General features: G+C 40.7%; 1 protein-coding gene across 3 annotated transcripts in view; it reads right to left on the bottom strand.

The window, feature by feature from the left end:
• The window catches only part of fam193a (family with sequence similarity 193 member A), a 34,698-nt gene that overhangs the window by 4,421 nt on the left and 3,177 nt on the right, over positions 1-27,100 (bottom strand). The window contains exons 2-20 of one of the 3 annotated variants that reach the window (XM_034187420.1): positions 20,053-20,127; positions 15,521-15,763; positions 11,250-11,425; positions 10,978-11,145; positions 9,917-10,163; positions 8,686-8,810; positions 8,410-8,557; positions 8,212-8,286; positions 8,052-8,126; positions 7,866-7,975; positions 7,517-7,759; positions 5,239-5,395; positions 4,914-5,060; positions 4,461-4,739; positions 3,177-3,399; positions 2,781-3,071; positions 1,524-1,806; positions 528-714; positions 37-276 (exon numbers count right to left, since the gene is read on the bottom strand). In XM_034187420.1, the coding sequence (XP_034043311.1) occupies positions 37-276; positions 528-714; positions 1,524-1,806; positions 2,781-3,071; positions 3,177-3,399; positions 4,461-4,739; positions 4,914-5,060; positions 5,239-5,395; positions 7,517-7,759; positions 7,866-7,975; positions 8,052-8,126; positions 8,212-8,286; positions 8,410-8,557; positions 8,686-8,810; positions 9,917-10,163; positions 10,978-11,145; positions 11,250-11,425; positions 15,521-15,763; positions 20,053-20,127 (3,492 nt within the window). The remainder of the gene's footprint in view (positions 1-36; positions 277-527; positions 715-1,523; positions 1,807-2,780; positions 3,072-3,176; positions 3,400-4,460; positions 4,740-4,913; positions 5,061-5,238; positions 5,396-7,516; positions 7,760-7,865; positions 7,976-8,051; positions 8,127-8,211; positions 8,287-8,409; positions 8,558-8,685; positions 8,811-9,916; positions 10,164-10,977; positions 11,146-11,249; positions 11,426-15,520; positions 15,764-20,052; positions 20,128-27,100) is intronic. The other 2 variants (XM_034187421.1, XM_034187422.1) reach the window with 2 other exon arrangements.

Here is a 27,100-nt window from a genome sequence, read left to right as displayed (position 1 = left end):
CACTGGTGTTAATCAAACTGACTGGTTGGTAGTTACCTTCTTCTGTTTATGTCGGGCCCGTTTGGCTGCCTTTGAACTGGATGCAGGTTTACTGTCTGCACTGTTTATGAACTGTAAAAGGTCTTCCACCCGCCTGTGGTCCTCCACACCTCCATCTCGTTCTAGCACGGGCTGCTGCTCCTCTCTCTTAGGCTGTTCCTCTTTCCGTTTTGTCAGTCTTAATCGTAGTTTCTCCCGCATCTCTGCATAGTTACGACTGGTCGGAGCAGCCGGAGGCTTGGGTCAAATCAAAGGACAAGCAAAGATATTTTTAATCAACATTTGACAAATGAGCAAGCTTCATTGTGTGCACTAGTGTAAATGCCTTACCCAGTTTTTGCTTGAAATTACAAATAATATTAATTATAAATAAAAATACCATCTACAACAAATGTATCACATGGTGACCCATGATAAGTATACATTTTGCCACAATAAAAATCTACTAAGCCATATATAGATAATAGGAATGATAAAATGTGTCTTACTCCTCCATGGCCGAAGAACTCGCAGTAGCAGCAGTCACAGTACTTTCCTTCTTTCTGGTTGGTTGAGGTGGAAGTGGAGGAACTGTGTTCAGAGCAGCTGTCCTCGTCCTGGCTCTCCTCACCATCATATGCCTGGTGCTCATACGTTCCATTCCCTTCACACCGATGGCCTTCGCAGTCAGGATCACTGAAAAGGGCAATACTTAAAATCAAGCCCTACAAATAACTATCTTGTATTTTGGATATTACTATCAGCTAGTTTGTCGTGGGCAAATGGTAAAGAAATTGTCTATATTACAGATATTAGATCCACAAGAGCAAACAGTCTATTGTAGCTCATTCTTCCATATACTAAATAACAGAAATCATATTTGGATTTTATTTATGTTTTATGGAGTGGCCAAATGAGAGCTATCCCATCCTCATCCAAATCAATGACCAATGCCCTACGGAACTGGCATCATCAAAAAGCAAATCATATCCCAAAGCTCCAGATATGGTGAGCGCTATTCTTGAACATATATAAGCCCACAAGTTGTTGCCCTAGTACTTTATAATACTTTAATGAAGGGGGCAGGATTCTATGCAACTCCATGTTCAAAACAGGTTACTAGCCCAGTTAAGGTGAGTACCCACAACAAAGCCAGGTGGACTGGGAGAATGCAGATGACGCATCTTGTCCAAGGACAGAGACAGGTAGCGTAACCACGAATCAAACTCAGTTGTAAATATTGGTAACCCAACTCCTTATTCCACTAAGGTACAGGCTCTACTTTCTTACAGTGTGAATGAGGCAACTTTTCAAAAATATTCAAACACCAGAGTGTAGTTAATACAATTTAATATGTTACAGACATTTTGAACCCTAAAATTCAGGTTGTATTTTAGACTTTAAGGAATTCCTATGTATGCAATATATATATTTAAATAAACCATAACCTGAGCATGATGTGAAGGCTATACCTATGAACCTGTAGGATTTGGTCTTAGACTTACCTACAGACACTGGGTGGAGCACTGGCAGGGCCTTCAGCTGAGGAAACTGGAGGCTCAGCAGGAGGCAGGAACAAACCCTGGTGGGCTTCCACAAAATCTGGGGCTGGAGCAGCCATCTTTGGAAAGGGTTGGGATCCCATTGTGGGTAGGTGTGTTGTGGCTGCCGGAGGCAGGGCAGGGGCTGACAGTGGAGGAAGGGAGTTCAGTCCTGTGGAGCCATTTCGAGGGGTGGATGGAGTGGATTGCCTATGGTCCTCTTTACCTAGATTTAGAATTGGGTCACCTAGAGAAAAAGATATAACCAATCAAGCATACATGCAGCTCTCTGATGGAGATCTATTTTATAGTGTAACCTAGGAGAAATATTAGTGAGTTTTCTGACCAAAAGTAGTGATATAATTCATAACTGATCACTTTTTCTAAGCTTAAACTTGCTATGAATGACAGATGCTGCATTAGTGATACATTTCAGCATGTAAACAAACCTCCCTCCTCCACATTGAGCAGAAGAAACAACACTAAAGAGCCTTTTAGCAGGTCTATCAGTTCCCCATGTGAGGAAAGCCAGACGCAAGAGGCTACAGGTCCTGCCACAGTCTTGGTCAGAAGCAAGTTTCATCACTAATTATGTTTTGTTTTTAACGGTATTTATGGGAAGTAGCTACCATTGCTCTCTTTATAAACTTGGGGATGGGCAATGGCTTCAGAGAGCAGGACGCACTAAACTTCCACATGCTGCCACAACAAGCAATGTAAAAGGAGACAGAAACACTCAGAGCAGAGTGCTGTTTCACTCGATGCACAGGACACCATTAAGCCACAAAATGTTTAAATAAAAAAGAAAGTAGTTGATTTCTACTTCATTATGTCCGACATCTGAGTTACATCATCTGTAATTGTATAGAGTTAAATTTGTACCAATAAAACAATCTGATTTAAAAAAAAAAAAAAAAAGTGCAGTGGCTTGCTGTTGCAAATGCAGTTTAATATTGTTCAGTCCAAGAGGGGATGTTAAGGTTGAGGAGTCAATAATGTCCCTGTTGGTTTAAACATAACCATCAAATTTTTCCAACACTCAGGAGAGGCTAAAAACAAAAGTTGAAAATTATGATACAAGCTGTAAAAACCAGTAACCACGATGACACGATGATGTACCGGGGGGTCACAAGTACTAACCCAGCGAGCCACTGCTCTGAACCTGCCATATCACCTAAAAGGTTAGATCCCCGACATGCTAGATGAGCGGAAGGTTATTACTTGACTGGACAGTGGTGGTGGTGCAGGACACAGAGGATGTGGAGGCTGAAGTGGCCATCACCACTCGGTTGGTATCCATGAAGGCATCCTGGAAATTATAGAGACACTTCTTCTTGGCCCCAGGCTTCTTCTGCTCTTTGGCTTCTGAGGAGGAGCACGATGACAACGATGACGACGACGACGACGAGGAAGACGGTAGAGAAGTGGGCAGTGAGGGGTGTTCCCCTTGAGGTCCAACAGATGTTGATGGGGGGAGGGGCACATCATTGAGGGGTGGTCCAAGCATGTCTACTTTAAAAAAAAAAGAGAGAGAGAGAGAGAGAGAAAAGCCATCATTTTAACAATCTTCGATGTGCTGTGATTTCATTAGTTTAATTTCTGGCCAACTCTGCTCACCTGGAAGGGACTCAGGGAGCAGGACTGAGGGATTCAAGCTCTTCATCACTGCAGCATCCCATAGGTTCTCAAACTTCAACGAGAGGCACTGCAGTGAGCTGTTCCAATCACCAGTTCCACCGGCCTCACCAAAGCAGTTCTGGTAAACGTGCTCTGGTAACGATGGGCTGAAGGCTGGCTGCTTGGCCACTGAATGATTCAGTGTCGGGTTTGAGGGAAGAGGCTTAAAAGCAAGATAAAGAAAAGTTACAGACAGAGCAAACTCTGCAGTTAACTTGGGAATATGAGAATAGCTGAAACTGAATTCAATTTTGGCTATTTTGTTTCAACCTACTTTGGGTAATTTTAACATTTAGGCCCATTTTCAAAATAAATAAATAAAAAAAATCTGACTGTTCTGAAAACATACTTCACATGCTTTGGAGTATCACCATAAAAACAGAATTTAAAGCTATAAGGGGTGGGATTAAGTGTCATCTCGTGGTGGTTATGTAGATCACTTTATGCTATCAACAGTCACGATTTTGTTTTAATTCAATTTGTTTTATGCTTTTTGGTTCTTTGGTGATGGAGATTCATGGTCCTCTGCCTTCTCTTGTGATAATGAATATGTGTGATCTTCCACTGCATAAAAATGAGGATTCTCAAACTTGTTAGCTCGTAGTAACAACTAGAGCGGCAAAAATTAACAAATTATTAAATTAACAACTATTTTGATGATAAATTGTTGAGTCATAATTAACAAAAACATCCCTTTTGAGATGTCAGGTTCTTAAATGTGAATTTTTATTTATTTTTTTACTTGCTGTTTTATTCGTAACTGGCAGTAAAATGAATACCGTATCTTTTGGCTGTGGACTAAACATATTTGAAGATGTTATCTTGTGCTTTGGAAAACATTAATTAAAATTCTCATCATGTTATGGTTCCAACAACTAATCAAGAAAATTACTGAAGGATTAAAAGATGACAAAAATAATAGTTATTTGCAGTCCAACTAGCAGCCAGTGAGTCTTCTCCTCCTCCCCTCAGTCTTCTCGCCTTGCTGCAAAATGCGAGAGGTGGAGTAATTACATCACTTTTGGGCTATGGTATCAACACAGTGGCCTCCATGAGGGAGCCCACTCCCACATGCATATGAAGGGGCTCATTCTAAGCTTATAAAGACATCAATTTGTTGTTGCAGGTAAATGCCCCTTTTTTGCTGATAAACCTCCCTAAATCCTACACAGTGTAGCTTTCAGGCCATCTTCTGAGATACTGGAGTTCAAGAAGGGTGCTTACCTTGTTGTGCGTGAGAGGAGGATTAGGAGGGTAAAGCGTAGGGTGCAGTAGAGGACGGGAGAAGTTGTGTAGGGGTAGGTGGCCATGGATGTGAGGATAGAGATGCAGGGCAGGGTGGGCAGGGGGAGTCTTGCTATCTGTAAAGAACTGGTGTCCAACAGCTGGTGAAGGTGTCGAGTGGAGTCGACTAGGTGGCAGGCATGTAACTGGGCCCAGAGTGGTGGAACTTGGATCTTGGTTACAAACATGGCACTCACAGACATGCTGGACCTGTTCTACCTGAGGTACAAATGCAAAACACGTCATCCACTTTAATTCTGAATTGTGTGTTCTCCTATAAGTGTCCCTAGTGTGGGTTCAAAATAATCGTAACGATCCACATTTAGCTGGAGAAGGTGTGTTTGAAAAATGTTAATCCACCATATTTCCAAGAAGAAAAAAGATGGGCAATACCTGTTGATGGCTGTAAGAAGATGGAGAGCTGTTGGCCTTTCCTGAGGACAGTTCCTTCTGCTGCCTTGAAGGCTCTCCACCAACCTCACCATCAACCTCCTCTTCATCGCCTTCTGATGAACTACTGCTGCTGGTAATGTGAGGAGACTGAGGCAGAAAAACAGTTTTCAAAAAATTGAATAGGGAGGTTGCCAAAAAAATGTTTTATTTATTTAGTTCCTGGACACGCAAACAAAAATAACTTCATCAGGCGAGAATTTGGAAGGAAATTTCACAGATTGTCTCAGAAATTTTTTAATGAAACATATTTCAGTGTCGTACTTACCATCGTCTTTCGTGTCAAACTGCCGCCTGCCCCGTTGATGTCATTGTGGAGGCCGTTCACAGCAGTTGCAACAACACTGTTGTGTTCATAACCACTCATAGGGTAGATGGTTCCAAATTTACTTGACAGTGAAGGCACTTCATCATCATCACTACCACTACACAGACAGAGAAAGATGTGGTCAGAGTAAGAGAGAGCAAGTACAACTGCAGAAATTACCCGTGTTTCAAGTGCAGCCACCCTTGATGTAATTTTGGACCAACCAGTGATGTTTTAAACCATATGCCAGATATAATACTTACTGGCATTCTGGAAATTGTAGATTGAAAACTGGAGCCCTGAACTGCAGTGCTTAATCAAGCAACAGTAGGTGAGATGGATTCATGGTATTACTGCAACACTACCATTAAGTTTGCAGCAGCCAGGTAGTAGTGTTCTTAATTACAGACCCAAAAAAACTATTAAAAATAGAATAAGTGAGTGCAGCAATGGTGGAGTAGAAGCAGTTCCTTTTAGTTATCTTATCTTAGCTGTATTAAAACAGCACTGACGGAGCTGAAATGAATGATGGTTTAGCATGCTTGAAGTCAGGGCCCTGTCACACTGTCATGATTTCGCTAGCGTATACTGACGTATTAAAAATGCGCAGAATATGCTGGATATGTCAAATAGGTTATGCAGCTGTCACACCATGATGGATTTAACCAGCGAATGAGGACAGCCCCATTTCCACCGAGCAGTTCGGGTCAGTGCTGCACAGTATGGTACGGGTGGGAACGGTCAAGTCTGGCTTGGTTTGAGTTTCCACTGTTTGTTTTTGTTGGGCAGGCGGAACGCGTAAATATTGACGGGCATGTGATCGAGCTCGTGTACGCTGTCGCGTGGCCTCTCCACTTCACACAGAGGCCAAACAGAGTAATTTAACAATTTTATTTTTGTCTTGGTGGATCATGGGATTTATTGTCATTGCATGCAGAATGCTGAAGAATTGAATGATGCCTGTGATAAACGTTGACATGAATGAATGAGGCGTAGTGACTATTCCAACTTTTAAAATAAGTTAATTTTTTGTTGTGCCACAAAGTGCCAGTATTCTCTGGTTCATGCTGAGAGACAAAACAAAGAGGGACTTCTTTAAAAACACTACCTTTCTTCAGCCACAACAAGCAACCAAGTATTTTCTGATGTCATTTTCCAAAAGGCTGTGATGATGAAACTGACTGAAACAAATAGGTAAGATTAAGAATTTATATTTACTCTGTGTGTGAGTGGTTTTAAGATTTCAAACAGTCTGAACTGTTCGCATGAGGACTGCAGCTTTCAGTTGTTGAGCCAATCAACAGACAGCATCAATGGATGTATTTCTACTTATGAGTAGCTTACAAGAAACATGTGGCAACAATCGCATAACTTACCTACAACTTATGTCCTGCACATGCGGGACGTAACAGACATGCCAGCGTATGCCAGCATTTTTAATATGCTCAGCATACGGTGGCTAAATCGTCAAGGTGTGACAGGGGTGTCAGGTGGGTTATCTAATTTCTGAGTCCCATCTCTGGTGTGTCTCCTACAGACATCTGATTCAAGGTTTGAGGTTAACCTCTTAAAACTGCAGTGGCCCAGGGGCCAGACTGTAAGTCGCATTTGTAATGTTCTCTCATAAAAATTTGTTAATAAAAAAGAAATACAGATATTGATGGAAAACGTGACTTCTCTGGAACAAAATGAGCTCAAACATGACACTGCAATCCCAATAATTTGTCGAGTAATGTCACTGTCTGACAGCTGTGTGTGTGCGTGTTGGAAGCAGACTCACTTCACTGTTAAGTTAGGGCTGATACGATTAGTCAAGTAACACAAATAATTCGATTACAAAAAATGTTCGGGATAGATACAAAACTTGTAAAGATGTGAAAAAATAAATAATTACCCAGGAAAACAGAAAGGTATGGAGCAGCGACATTGCGCCATTGCTTAGGGAGAGCCCTGGACTGTGTTTAAATACGCAAAAGTACTTTTTATCTGATTACCCAATGAATCGCCAGAAAAATCAATAGAATACTCGAATACTAAAATAATCAATAGCTGCAGCCCTACTGTAAACCAAATATGTCTCCAGGTATAAGTAAAGTTACCTCGACTGAGCCCAGCAGAGGAATTCAATAATAGATTAGTGACACCATCAGCTTTTCTTGAGCCCTGGCAGCAGGCACATTTTTCCACCCAACTGATTTGTTAAAAAAACATTAAATGAGACGACGTCTGATTTACTCACAACGTGTTGGCTTCGCCTTCAGGCAGAATGAGCCTTGGATGCTGTTGAACAGTGATGGGTGAACTAGAGTTGGAGCCAGATGCTGAACTTCCAGAGGAAAGACTGGGAGGGTGGACCTCTGTGAGATAGTCCCGAGATGGTTCTCCTTGCAGAGGCAGCTTGACATGGAGTTCCTCAGCAACAGGGGAGTCCATGATGCCACATGTTAGGATGTGGGACAGACTACAGTCATCACATGTGCACCTATTGGTAAAGGTGAGCAATATGTACAAGACAATGACAATTACAGCATTGTATCAGTTATCGCAGGCCACATTATGTGATATACCAACAAATAATTCAACCACACCTTCTTCGATAATTGCAGTTCGGACAATCAGGAATATTCAGACGAGATGACAGCATTCTCATAGTATCTGTGAAGTTATCTCCAGCAGTGGACTTCTTACTGTTTGGCAACTATTATTATAAAAAAAAAACCCTCAAGAAAAGTACATGAAAATCTGCCATGACTGATTCAAAATCCATTGTGTACCTGCTCTTCTATAAACCGTCTCTGCTTAAAGAACTCCCAGTCCTCCTTCAGCATTCGCTGCTTAATCTTCAAGGTCTTAAAATAAGAACAATAAACGCTTTCACACATCAAAGACAGAAAACAGGCACAAGTGTGTTCTGATACGATTTTGAAATCTTACATTTTTGCTAATTAGAGATTTGTGTGGCTCTGTTCTTTGGTTCGGAAGACTCTGGCCCTCTACTTTAAAAAGCAGCTACAAAAGAATGACATACAGCTTGAAGTATTAAATCTATCAAATTCCACATTTACAAAAACATCTTGAGGTTTGTAATTGTTAAATATATTTAATAATTTCAGTGTGTTTGCATATCCATACTTGTTCATCCACATAATCATCGATCCTCTTCTCACACTCCTGCCATTCAACAGCCACTGAGGCCATCTCTTGCTGAAGCTGCTCGTAGCTCTCCAATAAGGTCCTGTACATGACTTCATTGTATGAATCATGGGAGGCTGTGCCGTGCCTGAACAAGAACATTCACAAGAAGAGTTGGCCATTGTGAACAAGTGCTGAAGGGATCAAGAAAGTCAAACTGCTGCCAGAGGACACGTCATCTGGCTGTTCACAATGAGTACTGAAGTGATATCTTACTTGAGCTGTGCAACTAATGCAGGTAAACTGCTGTGCAAAATGGGTTCCGAGAACACCAGATTCTCAAAAAGGTGCTTATTGTGTAGCTCCCACGTCACCTGGAATTTCTGGAGGTGCACGTTCTCCTGAGAAAGACAATCAAAGATGTTTATGTTGTAACAAGAACAGAGACAGCAAATGCTTAAAGGTTATGGATGTGACAGAGGGTGGTAACTCTACAGAGTTGATCTCTCTATTCTTAAGAAGGGGGAAACAATTACTGCATTTGGGCACAAGTGAAGTACAATGGTGCCAGGAGTGCACACATTCTCTCCGGCTCGTAAAGTGCGGAATAACACCACTGTTACACCTTGCACCTTGATGATTTAGCCGTATTAAAAATGTTGGCACATACTGGCATACGTCTAATAAATTATTGGTAAGTTTTTGAAAGTTAAGAGCATGTTGAAATGCACTGATATACGTCGTAATACAGCGAGTACGTCAAAAAAATTTGGGCATGCACAGTATTTTTATTTTAAACGTATGCCAGCGTATGGCTGACACGCCCCGCATAGACAGGCCATAAGTTGTAGGTAAGTTATGCGATTGTTGATACATGTTTCTTGCAAGTTACTCATAAGTCGAAATACGCTCACTGACGCTGTCCATTGGCTGGCTCAACAACTGAAAGCTGCAGTCTTAATGCGTACGGTTCAGACTGTTACAAATATAAAAAGCATTCACACATGGAGTAAATATAAAGTCTTAATTTTACCTGTTAGTTTCAGACGGATTCATCATCACAGCCTGATGAAAACGTAACCACATAAAGAGTCCTGATTTTGGAAACCAATGCCTGAGAATACTTTAGTTCCTTGTCGTGGCTGCAGAAATGTAGTGTTTTAAAAGAAGTACCACTGTATTTGTTTCTCAGCATGAACCAGAGAATACCAGCGTTTTGTGTCACAAGAGCAGAGGCCGTGCGATAGCGTACTTGTGCTCAATGACGTTCTCGTCAATAGTTACGTGTTCCGCCTGTCAAACAAAATGGTTCTGCTAACAGTGGAAACTCAAACCAAGCCAGACTTGACTGTTCTGACCCGTACTGCTTGGTGGAAATGGGACTGTCATACGTTGATTAATTTGTCATGGTTTGACAGCTGCATAGCATATTTGGTGTATCCAGTGTATTCGGCGCATTATGTTGGCATACGCTGGCTAAATCGTCAATGTGTGACAGGACTCTTACCAGGGTGAGCAGGAAGCTGCTGATGGCTCGTGCAGCTTGACAGAGTGCGTTGTACTCTTCCAGCAACAGAGAGATGAACTGGTGAGCCTGAGGAGGACCTAGGGCAACAACCACAGTCACTGCTGTTCCTGAAGCTTTCGAACCACTGGATAAGTGCTTCAGCAACCGCACTTTCATTTCTAAGACGTATTCACGCGCTTGCTGCTCCAGCCGTTGATACAGCTGGTAAGGATCCTTCTCACAAAGTCTACAGAACAAAACACAAACACAAAGCACTTTATGAAAATTGCAGAAAAAATTTATCAGACTCAGTCAGACAAACTAGAGATCTGCAAGCTCACAAAATGACATCCCCCCACACACACTTCCAATTTTTGTTTGGCAGTGTAACTAAGAACTTCTACAACTTGAATCCTTGTTTCCTCACTGCTAGTGTGTGCCCCAAACATTTTGTTTCAACAGCATATATGGCCTATGTACATAAGAACGAGAAAGTCATTTTCTGAGACTTTTAATTTAAAACAAAATAATGTGTGGTGTCAAACAGTACAATCAATGTCACTTTTCAGACTGACCAATCACAGTAGAGAAAGCTGCACTATCAGCTCCTTGCCATAAGTAAGTCCCTTCAGCTTCTCCTTTTTTCACCTTTTTCAGAGTCACCATGGCAGATTTGCAAGTTGATTTGGCACAATTTTTATGCTGGTTGTCATTCCTGACAATTCCTCATGGAGAATGAAAAGTGTGGTCTTGATCCAGGAACCATAGCTTTGAAAACTTTCAGGCTTTTGCAGGCTTGTTACCTACATCTCAACAACATTAATCAGTCTAACAGAGACCCCTGGTGGACAGTCGCCATTAAACAGCACTAAAGCCACTTTCACATAACTAAAGGTGAGCAGACAAAATATAACAAAATGTTGTGGCTGATGTTCCCTCACAATGTAAGTGATACTCATGTGAGTTTCCTTAAGTGGCTGTTCATTTGGCACAAAGTCATTCCAGCAGTGCCCAACGAAGAGACCTAGTACCACAGATATAAGAAGTGCTCATTAATGTACCTGTCTACCAGCTCCTTCATGCTCTCTTTGTCCTTCTCTAGTGGCTGGTCATGATCATCAGCCAACGGCGTTCCAGTCTGACGATAGATGCAACGGACCAGGTAGCGAACCTCCGACCAGTGATTCTGCAACTGTTGTGATTCCCGCTCTGATTCTGCAGAAATCTCCCTATTATTCAAGTCAGACATCCATAAATATCACATCAACTTTAAGAGACAAAATGCACATTTATTAAAATGAAATTGCTTCAGCAGAAATCATTCAGAACTGACCGCCTTTCGTTACAAGCTTCACAGCTGCACACTGTATCCGCAGACATCTGTGCAGTGAAGTCTGGGGCTGGGAGCATGGGTAGCGTTGGTGGAGTGGTTGTTATTCTGTCACCTGTGGCTTTTTGCTGGCCCAGGTTTCCATTAGCCACAGGAATGTGCAAAAGGAAGTCCTGACTCTGTGCAAAACAGCACAATAACATAAAACAACCTCTTTCAAAATTCCCACAACTGAGCAACACTATTTTTACTTTGCCATGAGACACAAACACCGAATGAGCATTTGCCAAAAAAAAAGGCATATCTTAATGCCAATGTGGCAAAAAAATATTTCTGCACAGCAGTTTGACATTTATGCAGCAAAGTGACCGACATGGTGCATTCTCCTCCATTTCAGCACAATTATTCAAATGCAAAAATTCTGCTGAGAGAAAACACACGGTGCACCATTGACTCAACAGTTAATTCTTATTCAAGACGTTTATTAATCTTATTAAAGTTTACATGCAGCAGCTACAGCTCACCCTGCACAGAAGTCCGCTTTATTATTTACTGAAAATTTGAGTCCTCAAAACTGCAGGATAAATTCTGTGTTCATAAGTACCTTAGTGCATGTCTACCACTTAACCTGCAGATCTGCTCACAAGTATGCCAGCCCACATCCTTTTGAACTGTTCTTTCATTGTGCTTTGTTTAATGTGAGAACTTCAGATAATGCATATCTGAAACAACTTATAGGAAGACCTTAACACTGTCTTGAAGCAAAAAGTTGATCTCTTCAGCAATCTCATTAAGAAATGAGTTATGTTTTTAAAGCCAAAAGTACATATAGATATTCATGTTTTAACAAAAACATTCTCGTCACCCATCAGGACCGATTGTGTGTATGACCTCAGAACATGGCATGTTATGACCTGCCCCGACACCAGAAGTCATCATACAGTAACGGATGTGGCTTTTTCATGCACTGTACCGCATTTTACGGAGTAAAAGTTGCATTTTCTGTTTGTTTTTTTCCTAGTTTGAGAGGTCCTGCAACTTATAGTCCAGTGTGACTTGTATATAGACAAAAAACAAACAACAAGAAAAAAAAAAAAAAAAAAAAAAAAAAGAGGTGGAAACTCTAAAAGCCTGATTACTTTCAGCACGCATTTAAAACAGTCTGATCACACTTAATGCATTCCTTATACGAGCAATCGTCATGGCGTCATTATTTTGAGCATTTCCTCATACTGGGCTCCAGATCAAATACAATTAGTCATACTCACTTCAAGCAAATAAATATGAATAAATGTCTTTATCAAACAGCAAAGAGTGCTGTCTAATAACACAAAAAACTGCACCCATAATGACATGAAAAAAGTGGGGGTTTTTTGTTTGTTCTTTGCAAATTTAATAAAAATAAAAAAAATAAGACTTCACTCGTACCTAAGTATTCACACCCTTTACTCAGTACTCTGTTGATGCGCCCTTGGCAGCAATTACAGCCCCAAGTCATCTTGAATATGATGCCACAAGCTTGGCGCACCCGTCCGTGGGCAGTTCTGCCCGTTCCTCTTTGCAGCACCTCTCAAAGGTCATCAGGTTGGATGGGAAGTGGGGGTGCAGATTCAGGTGTTGGCTCTGGCTGGCCACTCAAGGACATTCACAGAGTTGTCCTGAAGGCACTACTTTGAGATCTTGACTGTGGGCTTAGGGTCACTGTCCTGCTGAAAGGTGAACCGTCACTCCAGTCTGAGGTCGAGAGCGCTCTGGAGCAGGTTTTCATCCAAGATGTCTCTGTACTTTGCTGCATTCATCTTTCCCTCAATCCTGACTAGTCTTCCAGTTGCTGCTGCTGAAAAACATCCCCACAGCATGATGCTGCCACCACCATGCTTCACTGTAGGGATGGTGCCTGGTTTCCTCCAAATATGACACCAAAGAGTTCAATCTTTGTCTCATCAGACCACAGAGTTTTGTTTCTCATGGCCTGCGAGTCCTTCAGGTGCTTTTTGGCAAACTCCAGGTGGACTGTCATGTGGATTTTTCTAAGCAGTAGCTTCCGTCTGGTCACTCTACCATACAGGCCTGATTGATGGATTGCGGCAGTCGGTTGTCCTTCTGGAAGGTTCTCCTCTCTCCACTGAGGAATGCTGGAGCTCTGACAGAGTGACCATCGGGTTCTTGGTCACCTCCCTGATTAAGGCCATTCTCCCCTGATTGCTCAGTTTAGACGGGCGGCCAGCTCTAGGAAGAGTCCTGGTGGATCTGAACTTCTATTTACAGATCATGGAGGCCACTGTGCTCATTGGGACCTTCAAAGAAGCAGAAATGTTTCGTACCCTTCCCTAGATTTGCGCCTCGAGACAATTCTGTCTTTGCGGTCTACAGACAATTCCTTTGACTTCATGCTTGGTTTGTGCTCTGACATGCACCATCAACTGTGAGACCTTATATGTAGACAGGTGTGTGCCTTTCCAAATCATGTCCAATCACCTGAATTTACCCCAGGTGGACTCCAATTAAGATGTAGAAACAGCTCAGGGATGATTAGTAGAAACAGGATGCACCTGAGCTCTATTTTGAGCTTCAAGGCAAAGGCTGCGAATACTTATCAACATGTAATTTCTTAAGTTTTTTTTTTATAAATTTCAAAAAAATCTAACAACAAAAAACCTGACATTATCATTATGGGGTATCGTGTGTAGAATTTTGAGGGAAAAAAAATTAATTCCAACCATTTTTTAATAAGGCTGTAACTCAACAAAATGTGGAAAAAGTGGAGCGCTGTGAATACTTTCTAGGTGCACTGTATTCTGACTCATTTGAAAGCACAAGGACAGGTCTTAACAACAAGAAGAAAATTAATGGTGACTATTTTCTAAATGTACTACATTCACCTCACATATCTGTTCAGTGGCTTAAAAAAAAGCAGTTTGCACTTGAAACAAAAACATTAATTAGAGCTTAGCAGTGTGTTGTAAATGTATAAATGATACACCGGGTTTTCAAACGTTTTATTGAGTAGTACGTTCACCTCACATATGACTGTCTGTTCAATGGCTGAAAGAAGCAGCCAACTTGCATTTGGTGGCCTTATAGTGACATTAATTAGCTCATTAGCTGTGCTCCTTAAGACCGTGTGCAAACCTTATAAAAGAATAATACAGCAATTAAATCCATTTCGCTTCTTCTGAAATGATAAATGCAACTTATACAGTGGTGCGACTTGTATACTTTTTTATTCACTTAAAGAGGCATTTTTGGACCAATGCGACTTGTACTCCAGTGCGACTTATACTCCAGAAAATACACAGCAACCGTGTACTTCCAATAACATTCCAAGCACCTTTCTAAATTTTAGTTATTTGTCCAAGTAACTCAAATTCACAGTTTACTTTCAAGTATTATTCACCTGGAGAGCAGCTGCTCTGCATGATTTCCTGTCTACTTGCTCTGTTAACACCTAATTTATTAGCTCTGGTGTTTCCCATCTCTTGATTGGTGTTGCACACCTGACTGAGTAAATTAGCTATGGGTGGAGTTGGAAGACATGCAGAACCAGGAGGGTTGTCCAGCAGGGTTGGAGATCCCTGGTAAAAAGCCTATTCTAACTGATCACTAAAATAATGTGCCTCACATTAAAAGCATAAAAGAATGTCAAAGTAGCAACAGTGGGTTCTTTAGTCTGAAGGGCAGACTGTGCCAGTGGAGGATTAGTTAATGGTCACTTGAAGTTTTCTTAAAAATGAAATGATTTTGTACAGATGCTGTTTTGAAACACCATGGGTCAAAAATGGTACATTTGTGCATCAACTGCAAACCAAAACAGCTCAAGAAATATTGCGTGCCAACCCTCTGCTCACCGATTACATGATGTAAAGAGAACTAGACAAGACTATACGGGGTTCTTACCAAGATTTTTTTTTTTTTACAGCATAGAGGGGAACTTAGAGGGGTATAGCCGCACAACAAGCGTTGCAGGCACGAGTATTGGTAGGAGGGTCTGGGTGTATCCCCCAAACAAAATTTTGACATTTATAAGCCTTTGAAACACTATTTCCTGCATTTTGGGGGCCACTTTGTCTCGCAAACTGGGACGTTAAAAAAAAAAAAAAAAAAAACAGAACCTCCCCTATGCTGCTGGTTAAATCACAGCCTTGGGGCCCCCTATGTGTGCCGTGTGTGTGGACACACAGCACACACGGTAGCAAGCTTTTTTTTTTTTTTTTTTTTTTTAAAAACAGAAACGTACTTTCACTTCCAAAATTATAGCCATGCAGGTGACTTACCCCCAGCGACTGTTCCAAAGCTGTATGTCGGTCCTCTTTCTCCACTGTGCGCCTGCAATCAGAGCACACCCACAGTGGCAGCTGCAGCGCACTGGGTGACTTGCTGGACTGTACCGTTCCATTCTGTCCTGAGATACCTGCCTCTGAAGGCACAGCACTGTCTTTACGCTCACATCGGCATAAGAGGCAGTGATCACCCGCTGTGTAGGGAGCCCGCTGATTCAAACCGAAGGTGAATGGGGTCTGTGTTGTACATGTTGGAGAAGTAAGAGAGATAAGCATAGGCAGAGACAGAGAGAAAGAGAGAGGGCACTTAATATTTAAAAAAAATAACAAGACCACACACTCATGCACTGAGCATCCCCTGCTGGTAACTTGTAGCATGTTATTAAGTTGGCTTATTGTTAGCTTGATCACTTAGGTATAGAAAATAGGAGCTATTCCCTGAAGTACACCTTTTGTATTCTGATGATGTATTTGGAAGTAAAAATAACCACCTGTTTATTAAACTCTTCCACCTGCACGCTGAAGGCTACGGTCAAAGCAGACTGATATTCTGTTTTATATAAGGCTAAGAAACAATCTAAAGACCATGACTGTCATTTATGGCTGATCACATAAAATCAACTCCACCACTATTTTCATTTTAATATGCATTGTGCAGCACACGTGCGTGCAGTTAGTCCCATTACAGGTTGACCCCCCCCCCCCCCCCCCACATAAAAAAAACAAACAAAACAAAAACAAAAACAGAACCCATAAAAATTGTAATAAATCCCACAATGATCACTGTGGTTATTCCCCAAAGTTTCAGTTATCTTGGTCACCTACAATAGGAACAATAGTCTTCTCCAACATGTTTTGGTCAACCAAGGAAAAGACATTTTACCTGGAGGCTTATTTCTCCAACAAATCATAACATTTGGCAACCAAGATAACTGAAACTTTGGAGAATGGTCATACGCAGACTGAAGTTGTAGGATTTATTATAATTTTTATGGGTTCTGTTTTTTTTTTTGGGGGGGGGGGGGTTTCACCCTATAAAAGATATCGTGTACCATGTCTCTGCAGTTTTGAGTGTCAGAAAATCAGCAGCGCAAAACAGTTTCACCAATATTCTGACAAATACAAAATGCATTAGTGGAGCAAAGGAGACAAATATTTTACTTTTTACTTTGTTCAATAGCAATAATCCAAGGTGGTGGAAGCAAGGGAGCTTGGGGGCAACAGCCCACTGGGTTTTAGAATTTAGAATCAGTGAAGGACAGCCACACAGGTGAAAATATGGCTGAGCCATTAAGAAATGCATTAGAACTAAGTTTATTATGGATTAACACAAATGTTTTGCATAAAGAAGTGCCAAGTAATCACACACTGAGAAAAAATAAATCCTGCATAGGAAAACGAACAAGATTCATTAATAATTATATATCATTTTCATTGCGTACAGATGCTGCTGAGTCTGGCTGTGGTAAAAGCTGCTGTGAATGAAGCGCTGTGACTCGCAAAATTTTTAAAGCTCCGGTTGCTCCGATCAGGTCCGTAAATTTGATCAGACCTGATCGATCAGGTTGTCTGATGATCGCACCGACGAGGCTTTTATTTTAAAGAGCCACAGCTCTTTTCAGGTTTGATCAGACCATCTGATGATCGCATCGACATGCAGCGACGAGGCTTTCATTTTAAAGTCACAGGTTTGATCAGAGACACACAGAGAGAGCGAGAGAGAGAGAGAGAGAGAGAGAGAGAGAGCTGCTGTTTCTGGATGTCTGAGTTGACGTTCGATTTCCTGTTTGGAGCACACACAGGCGCTGTGTGACCCTGTTCTCACGTTTTCAGCTGATTCCTCTGGGTGCAGACACTCAGTTTTTGGTTGTGTACAGGAGCGCCATGCTGCATAGACTTGCTTAAAACTGTGTCCTGTGCGCTACGCTGAAGAAAATTAAACATGTTTAATTTCTTCTGTCCTACGCACGTAGCCCTCAACATATTGCTGCGTAGGGAGAAAAAAACGCGGTGGAGAGCTGCTAAAAGTGGGCGGAGAGCTGCTCAACTCAGCGTAGACTATACGCCACAATGAGCAGCTCTACGAATACACCATTGTGAAAGGAGCTTTAAGGAGAAGATCCCCCACCGCCAATAAACCCATTTACATCAAGGACTCTGCTGTGGATATTGTGCAGCAATCAAAAATTCCTGGGGGTTCATGTCTCCGACAACCTAACCTCGTCTCTGCACATATACTCTCGGTTTAAAAAGTCCAACCAGCATCTGCACTTTATTTGCAGGTTAAAGAGTACCCATCTGAGCCCGACTGTCCTCTCCTCCTACAGAGGAGCAATAGAAAGTGTACTAACCAATAGTTATCTCTCTGTGGCATTAAAGTAGCAGCCTTGCAGACAGAAAGACACTGGGGAGGGTCATGAGGGCAGCAGAGAAGATTATTAGGGCCAGGTTGTCAACCACTGGTGAACTGGCAGAACAGCACTGTTTGTCCAGGGCAAGATGGATCATCAGGGACACTTCACATCCCTTTTACAATCTGTTTCCCTTCTGCTGCAATCTGTTTTTCCTCCTGCCCTCAAGTAGAAGGTACCGTAGTCTGAGTTGCAAAACAAGCAGATTCAGGGACAGCTTTTACCCAACTGCCATAAGACAGCTAAACACAAATTGATAGAAAGAACTGTGCAATATAGAATATAGGACACAGAATACACTGTAGCATCTCTATATCTTCATATGTGCAGTATCCTGTGTCCCTTATTTGTTTATTGTATTTTGTGGATTCATAGATACAGAGACAGTTATCGATAGGTAAAACAAAAAAAAAAAAAAACTATCACACACCTTGGACTGGTATTCTGTGCTTTATTCTGTGTTTTTATCTATTCAAGTAGTGCATTGATATTTCTTTCTGTGGCATGTATGATGTTTTGTTTTTTTTTAATGAATGACGATAAAAAACGAGTCTAAGTAGAAATTTTCACTGAGCACAGAAAATAATTAATCCAACATAGGGGGAAAAAAGTTCCTTGCATGATATGCTGTGACAGGCATGGTGGTATAGCAAGTAGACACTGCCCAGCCCCAACAAAAATTTCTTTACCACTTTTCATGGAGCCAAGTCTGGGGTTAAAAGACACATTGGCAGGCAGACAGTTTACTTCAAAAGCTATTTTCATTATTTAATGACCAAATATGCACTGTTGTTCTCCTGAAAACAAAAAGTGACAAGCAAGTATGAGTTGCAACACACAGCCTCTAGAAGTGTATTACTGGACTTTTCCCCATGTTCAATGTTACAAAAAACAAACAAAAATCACACACTGTAATATCAAATTATAATACTTGTAGAATCCCATTTATTACATATGGTGATATGTATGAAATGGCACCCAAGATATGTGTATCGTCCTAGCCCCAGAAGCTACTGCCCAAAACTCATTGTCCTCAATGAGCTCCATACAAAAGTATTTCACTGTAAAAACAGCTGCAGATGTGTAGTAGTTACAAAAGTCACGGCATTGGGCCCAGTGGTATTCACCGAACCCAGCACGAGGTGCATTGTGTGGAATAATGTGAGCTGCTTAGAAACGCAAAACTTTAGTTACTGTGCTCATCATTTATGCACTCCTGCCACAGTTCTGCATCTGTGATAAAAAAAAAAAACTCTACAAAAACCAACTTTTCACCATACAATACACAAGTATTTTTCATACTGAAGAACACCAAGACTAGAATCACTCAATTTCAGCTTCAATAAACATACCAATAACCGCATAGGTGCAAATGATATATCTGGGTATTAGCAAAATTTAATGTGGGTATTTATTGTCAGAATCCCACCAGTCATCACTGACAGATCTCAGGGAGCATGCACACCCACTTTTTCTTCAAAGCTGAAGTCCAGACCCCCTGGTAAAGCATATCCACACAGAGACCACTGGGCCTTCTATGGCCCGCGGGGTGCGAGTTAATAACCCTCTTCCTGCAGAATGGCAGACCTGCTGCACCACAAACCATCACTCAGATCATGTGAAGATTCAGTTTTATTTGATTTTTTTTTTAAATTTGTGGAGTACGTCAGATTGGGTCACCTCACACATTTTATTGAAAGCTCCAGCTGCACTGATGTGGACTGCAACCGCAGCTTTTAATGACACACTGCAGTCAGCTGACCGGTGGTAAAATTAAACTCAACAAAACAAAAAATAGTAAGACGATTAGCGGACTATCAAATGACTATAAAAATAACATTTACTCCACAAAAGATTGCGAGAGAGAATAACAATCACAGGGCTCTGGATGCACTGAAATTATTATTCCCATCCAAATTAGTGCTTATTTGGCCAGATTTTTCATTGTTGCGTTATAAACAAAATACAGCCTGGTGGCCCACCAGGCTTATATTACTGTAGGAAAAACACTGAACGGACAAAAAGAAAATGAGAAAGTAGCTACAGAAGAAAACCATTCAATTGGGAATTTGTCTTAAACTGTTCACTTAAGCTCAGACTATATTTTAAATTTACCTGAAGGACTCCAGAGAAGTCAGCATTCACTGGCCCCTCTGAAAACTGTGGTGTAACGCTGTTGTTCACTTTGACCTGAGGGACACAGACAACTTATTGTGAACACACAACTAACAACCTGCCACTTGTTACCACAATGCACTCCCATTTTATTATGTAATTGTTACTATTACTGTTTAATGCGTCTGACATTTTGTTTTCTTTTGCATTTTATTTTGTGAAGCACTTTGTATATATGGTAGTAAAGTGATATTTAAATAAATGATATAGGCCCTATAGGCTGCTGTGGTAAACCTGGGGGCTGCTGGACATAAAAACCTCAAAAGTACACTATAAATAAAATGTAAGTAACAGCAGAACAAACTCATCTTTCTGATGACATTATTATCATCATTACTTGAGTCTGTCACAATAAAAGCATGTGAATACATATCATCAAAAACCTTCACTGTTCAAGACAGAGGCTTGTGATGGCTAGCCAATGTTCATGATGTTTGTAATTTAACAGCAAATTCCAATGTTGGCTAAAAATTGTATTTAAAACAAACATGTCTTGACAGTAAGTTGTTCAGGAAGGCTGCATACTCTGTCACTTGTGATGAAACAATAACAGTGAAGATCTGACGTGAACACCCAACTTTTCCACATTTTGGACATTTTTTCTGCAAGTAGCAATGATGAACTTTATGACCTCATATTTTGTGCAACTGCCTTATCTGTGTGACATTTCACTGCTTCAGGGTTCCATGTGAACTATATCCAGGGTGACAGATGTAGAAGGAAAAACTGGTAAACTGTAAAGTGTAAACGGATTTTACCTGGTGTAAAATGTTTCATTTTTTTAAAAAACATGTATTAAACTGTCTTCAATTTTATTTTATAATTTAGGTTTGATTTTTATACAGTTTATATGGAAAACACTTGCACTGCAGAATTTTTAAAGATTATTAACTGAACGCGAGGTCTGTACGGGAAAATATCAGACCGATGTGCAAGTGTGAAAAACACAGAGGTCTGATATTCCCATACAGACAGAGCAAGTGAGGTTTGGTTATTATAGGACTACTATATATACAAACACCCGAACATACGGTATTGCCCGAATATGAAAGCCACTGACGGCTTGCAGTCAGACTTCTTCGCTTCACCTCCATGAACAACTTGCTAACAGATGGTCTGGTCATTAGCGGGTAAGCTTTCAATCTGTGTTTTTTTCCGATGCTGTTTAAATATGTTTATGTCCGACTTGGTTTTTCTAATCGTGTTGTGAGCTTTCTGGTTTGTTAATGAATCTGCTATGTGTTCCAGACAAATTGTCATGGTAACCAGCGTGATATGGGAAAATATCAGCACGTGTGCAGTGCCGCAGCCATATAACAATATCTTTTATCAACTTGAGCCAAAAATCATGAGTAGCATGTGGAGTTAGTTATGTTAGTTATGTCATAATGATGGCAGGGCAGGTGGCACAAATGCTTAATGCCAAGGACTTATTCCGTACATCACCTTTACTGACTTCAAGAAAGCCTTCAACATCATTCACAAACCAATTATCTGGAAAATTGTCAAGCATGATAGCATTCTTAAAAAGATGATCCAAATACTTCAAGATCGCTATGAAAATATAACATGTTAAGTCACACACCACCCACCTATCATCCCTTTTTCACCACTGACACGGATGCCAGACAAGGATGTCTACTCTCAGGATTGACCATCCTGATCATGATAGATTGAATATTGAAGACTACAACAAAACAACCCAGAGGTACACAGTGGACACATGCACAAAGACTGGAAGTCCTTGACTTATTTTGCGAATGACCTTGCACTCCTGGTCTATACCCTACATCTCCACTTTTTTGCAGATGATGTGGTTCTGATGGCTACAGACAGTGACCTCCGATATGCAGGGGAGACTTATTACACAAACTGGAGAAGTTCAAGTCTTGTTCACAGCAATCCACTTGCCTTGAAATTAATACTACCAAAACCAAAAGCATGAGACTCAAAACAACAAACCGATTAATCTACAACTGGCGTGCCCAATGAGTTGATCGCAACTGACCGGTCGATCTCAGGCTGAGTTCCAGTCGATCGCATGAAAAAAGAAAAAAAAAAATCTGTCCCTGGACTCGAGAGGATTTAGTGCTGTTATAACAGACGGATGCAGCAGGTGGCAGCAGTGCACCAACAAGGATGCCGGCTGCAGTTATACGCCAGAGTAGAACAGCTCTTCTTCTATGGTGGTTAAGGAAAAGTGTAATTTTCATCTTGTATTATTTTTTAATTTATTTGAATGGCAAATCCATCTGTCTTATGTGCAATGTAAATGTGGCTTTACTGAAGAAAGGGAATTTGGAGCGGCATTTCAGATGATTCACGAGAAATACGATGCTAACTTCTAATGCTAACCTGGCTAAATCCTCTCTGCTCACTCGAGAAGTCCAGGAAATGAAAAGTCAGTGAGCAGCACAATGATTCATGAGCCATAAATGTGAAGAGTGACGAATGTGGCGAACAAGACTGCAGTGTTCTGTTCGGGCCAGGAGTCTGAGGATGCATTTATTATGTTCACAGCTGAAGGAGACACACATCTGCTGCACACAGATGTCAGGTGGCTCAGCAGAGGTATGGTGGTTGCTGTATCACTGTATTACGTTACTAAGCCATATATATTGATTTCTAACACAAAACTGTCAAAAGGGGTAATAAATATAAGTGTAAAGATGATTGAATATATCATCAGAGCAGTAAACTGATCAGTCCCGTGAACAGCGCGCAGATCACTGCTGCTGCTTTCATGTACCGTTGGAAATTGCACTTGTTTGCTTGGATTTTTTTTATGTGGGTGGGGGGTCTGATTCATTGGGCTCAGGCACCTTATATAGGCCACAATTAATCTTTTGTGTGGATACAATGATTTATTTTATTATATTTATTTATTTATTTATTTATTTTTACCAAAAATAAAAACAAAAACCACACACCTGCCACAAGCAACTGCTGAGTTTGAAACAACAAAAAAGTCATCTAATTTCTGACAGTACCTGAACACAGCAGTGTTCTGCGTGACATTCACATGGACTGATCAATTTACTGCTCTGATGATATATTCAGTCATCTTTACACTTATCTCTATTACCCCTTTTGACAATTTTTTTTTGTTATAAATCAATATATATGGCTTAGTAACGCAATACAATTGATACAGCAGAAATGAAAGAAAGAATTTCTGAAACATTCAAACCATGCTGAATATGTACAGCTTTTGGATTTGAAAGCTATGCTTATTGAAAGCAAGTTTAAAAGCATATTACATGTGCTATCAAGCAGGTTGCAACAGTGTGACCTGCAGAACTTTCCACACATGGACACAGAACTTAAGCACCAAGACAAACACCATGGAGCCGAGTTCACGTTATGATGATCATGTGCAGAGCATCTCGTCAGAATTTGACAGGCGCTTCACTGACTTTGCATCCAAAGAGCCTGTTGTCAGTTTTCTGTTTTCCATTTGGAGAAAACATAGATGTGGGCTGTATATCGTCCAAAGTGGCATCACTATTCAACCTGGATCCTCACACTGAAAAATTACATTGAGCTCAAATCCAGCGCAACACCTGACATGAATGTCCAAATCTAGAATCTAATGCAGACAGAGAGTGCCTGAGTGCCTGCTTACGGCTGCACTCAGCTCCTACTGTCCGGACTATGAGAGACCAGCTCCCTCCTCTCTGGGCCAGAAGTCCCACTAAGGTAGGGAACAACTTTTCGAACTTGAGACCAGTCCTAGGCCTACTTGTGCTTATTCTTTTCCACCATGCACTTTACTTCAATGATACATTATTATTGTTAAAACCTGCCAGAAAATTGTGTTATCATATTTGTGCACAATATATTGCGGATACGCTGTGCCGTTCCATATGGCTCGGCAGATCTCGATACACTGTCAACTTTAAAAGTAGATCTCGGTTCAAAAAGGATGAGCACCCCTAACCTACAAGGAAAGGAAAACTAAAAACGCCAGTTCACATATCTTGGTAGCCTGCTCACAAAAACAGAAGGCACAGATAATGACTTCAAAAACAGAATTGGCAAACCACAATGTGTCTTTACTACCTTGAGATCAGTTTGGAACAACCAGTTTTGGAAAAACACCCACATTAAAACAAAACAACAAATATTCAACTCCAGCATTAAGACAGTCCTGCTTTATGGCGGCAAACCAAAAGAGAGGCTCAACAACTTCATGTTTTCATCAACACCAATGCCTATGACAAAAACCACAAATTAGATGGCCAGACTGAATATCAAACCTGGAATTTGGGGAATAAGAATGTTTCAATCTGCAGCTTTCATGACTAACCAATGTTTTAGCAGGTCTCGCTGCAACAGCATACATAGAGATGATTAATGATTTTGTTAATAGACAGAAAAATTGTCAAATATTTAGATTTTGTTAGGTTCCATTAAAAATTGTATAGCTGTGGATTTTAGACTGTGAGACAAGCAAAAATCAGACATTTAAGATTAATAATCAATGAAAACGAGTACTCATGGAACTCAAGCATGAATACATAGCAGTGCTTCTACGCAGCCTACTGTATGTTCCAGAGTATGAGTCACACTGGTTTATAAATCACACCTTTTTCTGTGTTATGAGCTCTTTAATTTTGGGATTTTTGTTACATTATTCTAGTGTATTTGTTATTATAGGCATTTATACTTTTATTACTGGAGTTTATTTTGTTTAGTGCTTTGATTCTTGGGAAAGTTATATATAAACACAGCCATTATAATTACTATTATTAATAACAAACTTGTGAATTTTCCATATACAAGTCGCAGGGCCTCACAAACTATTCAAACAAACAAACAAAAAAACCCACAACTTAGACACCAGAAAATACGGTATGTTGATTTTCACAAAGAGTTTGATTCCATTGATTGGACAGCTCTCTGGGACATCCTTAGAATTGGTGGGACCTCCAAGAAGTTACTGGACATCATAGCCACCCTATACACAGATAATGCAAGCGCTGCACGGAGCGGTGGTAGAGTGTTTCCCAGTGAAACTACTGTTTGTCAGGGATGTGTTCTGGCTCCTACACTGTTAAGAAATACTTGCATGGATTGGATGTTGGGTAGGGTTGTAAAACCCAACGTCTTAGGTGCTTTTGTTGCCAAGGAAAGATTTAAGGACCTTGACGTTGCAGATAATGCTGTTATCACTGCAGAATCAATGGATACTCTGATTGCAGCACTTGGGAACTGAGTGATGAATCTGAGTATCTGAGTTTCTGATTGTCCTTGATCAAAATCAAGATCCAGGTTTTAAATTAATTCCTGAACTCAGCTACAGTTAAAGAGTATCTGCATGTGGTGAAAGTGTTGAACTTTTAGAAATGTTCACGTCTTCAAGTCTTCTTCTGCCTTTGAGACTGACAGACACCTAGGAAGAGCTTATGGAGTCATGAGGTTGCTGGACAGATGTGGTTGGAGTTGCAGATGCTAAAATCTTTGCAAGAAAGCAAAGTTCCAAGTCTTTAGGGTCCTGGTGCTTCATGCATTACTGTATGGTAGTGAGGCTTGAATGCTAACCAGTTACCTAAGACAATAACGGGATGTGGTACTCCATCTCTTCTGAGCAGTTACTTGGGGAGACTAAGATGAGGAGTATTACTTGCAGTGTGAGGAAGCATCACCTTTGACATTTTGGCCACATGGTACATTTCTCTGTACACAATTGCACACGCAAGTGCCTGAGTGTTGAGGAACCCAGTGGCTGGAGAAGGCCAAGGGGATGCCCATGTTACACATTGTTGCAGCCAATAGTTATTTTAGGGATGTAAGGATGGACTGGTTGTCTGCCTAAGTGGTTGCCATCTGGTAGTCCCATGGGTTCATGGATGTGATGAAGCATGTCACTAGCACATGCTCCCAGACTTGACTTGATTAACACAATGAATCATTAATTTTGGCCCCAGATAAATAAATTGCTAATGTATTATACCAAAGTGTCTCAAACTTAAAAAAATGCTATTTTTTTTTTTCTAATGCCTGAATTTATATAGCTGTATATAAAAAAATGTTTGTGTGTGTTTTTGCCTTTAAGTAGATGGTAAATAATGTTGAGATTATTAATTTCACTTTTGCACAAAAAATAAATAGTAATTTTGGTCTTTTGGTAATAATGTATGTTATAATGTTATACTAATAATACTGGTATGTTGCAAATTTGCGACAACAGGCAATATTTGAGTCAAATATTGTAGCATATATGCGACAATAGGCGTTAAGGGGTTAAAGAAAATATAAGTAAAATGTGTGACTGATACAGCATATGCTTTATTTGCACCTGATCCCATCTAGGGCTGCACAATATTTGAAAAAATTGACAGTGATTTTTTTTTCTTTTTTGCCCATAGTGATATTATATATTGCAATATACAAATGTCTTGCAGGATCATCTTTTCTGTATCAAAAAAAACACTGTGGTACATATGCCAAGCCTGTATGTGGCGCTGTAATGTTTCCACAAAAAACTGAGAAGATGGAAGAATGCTCATAACCGATGTTAGGTGCTAATCAATGTAGCAGCAGAAAGCTAGAATGTTTCAAAGTGGCAAACTGAGGAAATAATCTTTTAATCTGAGCCTAGTGCTGGGCGATATACCGGTTCATACCGAATACTGGTGTTTTTTTTCCCTATGATATGAATTTTAGAAATACCTCCATACCACTGAGTGCGTTGCGCAGAGCGGCGGAACGCCGTGCCCGCAGGGCATTGTTTGAGTGGGGACAGTTTAGCGGTTGCACCAAACAAGCAGCATGAGTACAGCCCATGTAGAGTGAACAGATGATTAGTGGTGAGCATAATGGCAAAACAGGGGGAAAGTTCTGAAACTGAACAACCAGAACGAGAAACTGAAACGGAAGAACTTGTACCGAAACGAGGAGCTGTGTCCGTTGTCTGGAATTACTTTGGGTTTAAAAAGTCCGACGTCGACCAAACTATAATACTATGCAAATGCTGTCGCGCTAA

The sequence above is a fragment of the Thalassophryne amazonica genome, chromosome 15 (assembly GCF_902500255.1).
Source record: "Thalassophryne amazonica chromosome 15, fThaAma1.1, whole genome shotgun sequence".
NCBI lineage: Eukaryota > Metazoa > Chordata > Actinopteri > Batrachoidiformes > Batrachoididae > Thalassophryne > Thalassophryne amazonica.
The sequence above is the reverse complement of the archived record's forward strand: the minus strand, read 5'-3'. Positions and strand labels throughout refer to the sequence as shown.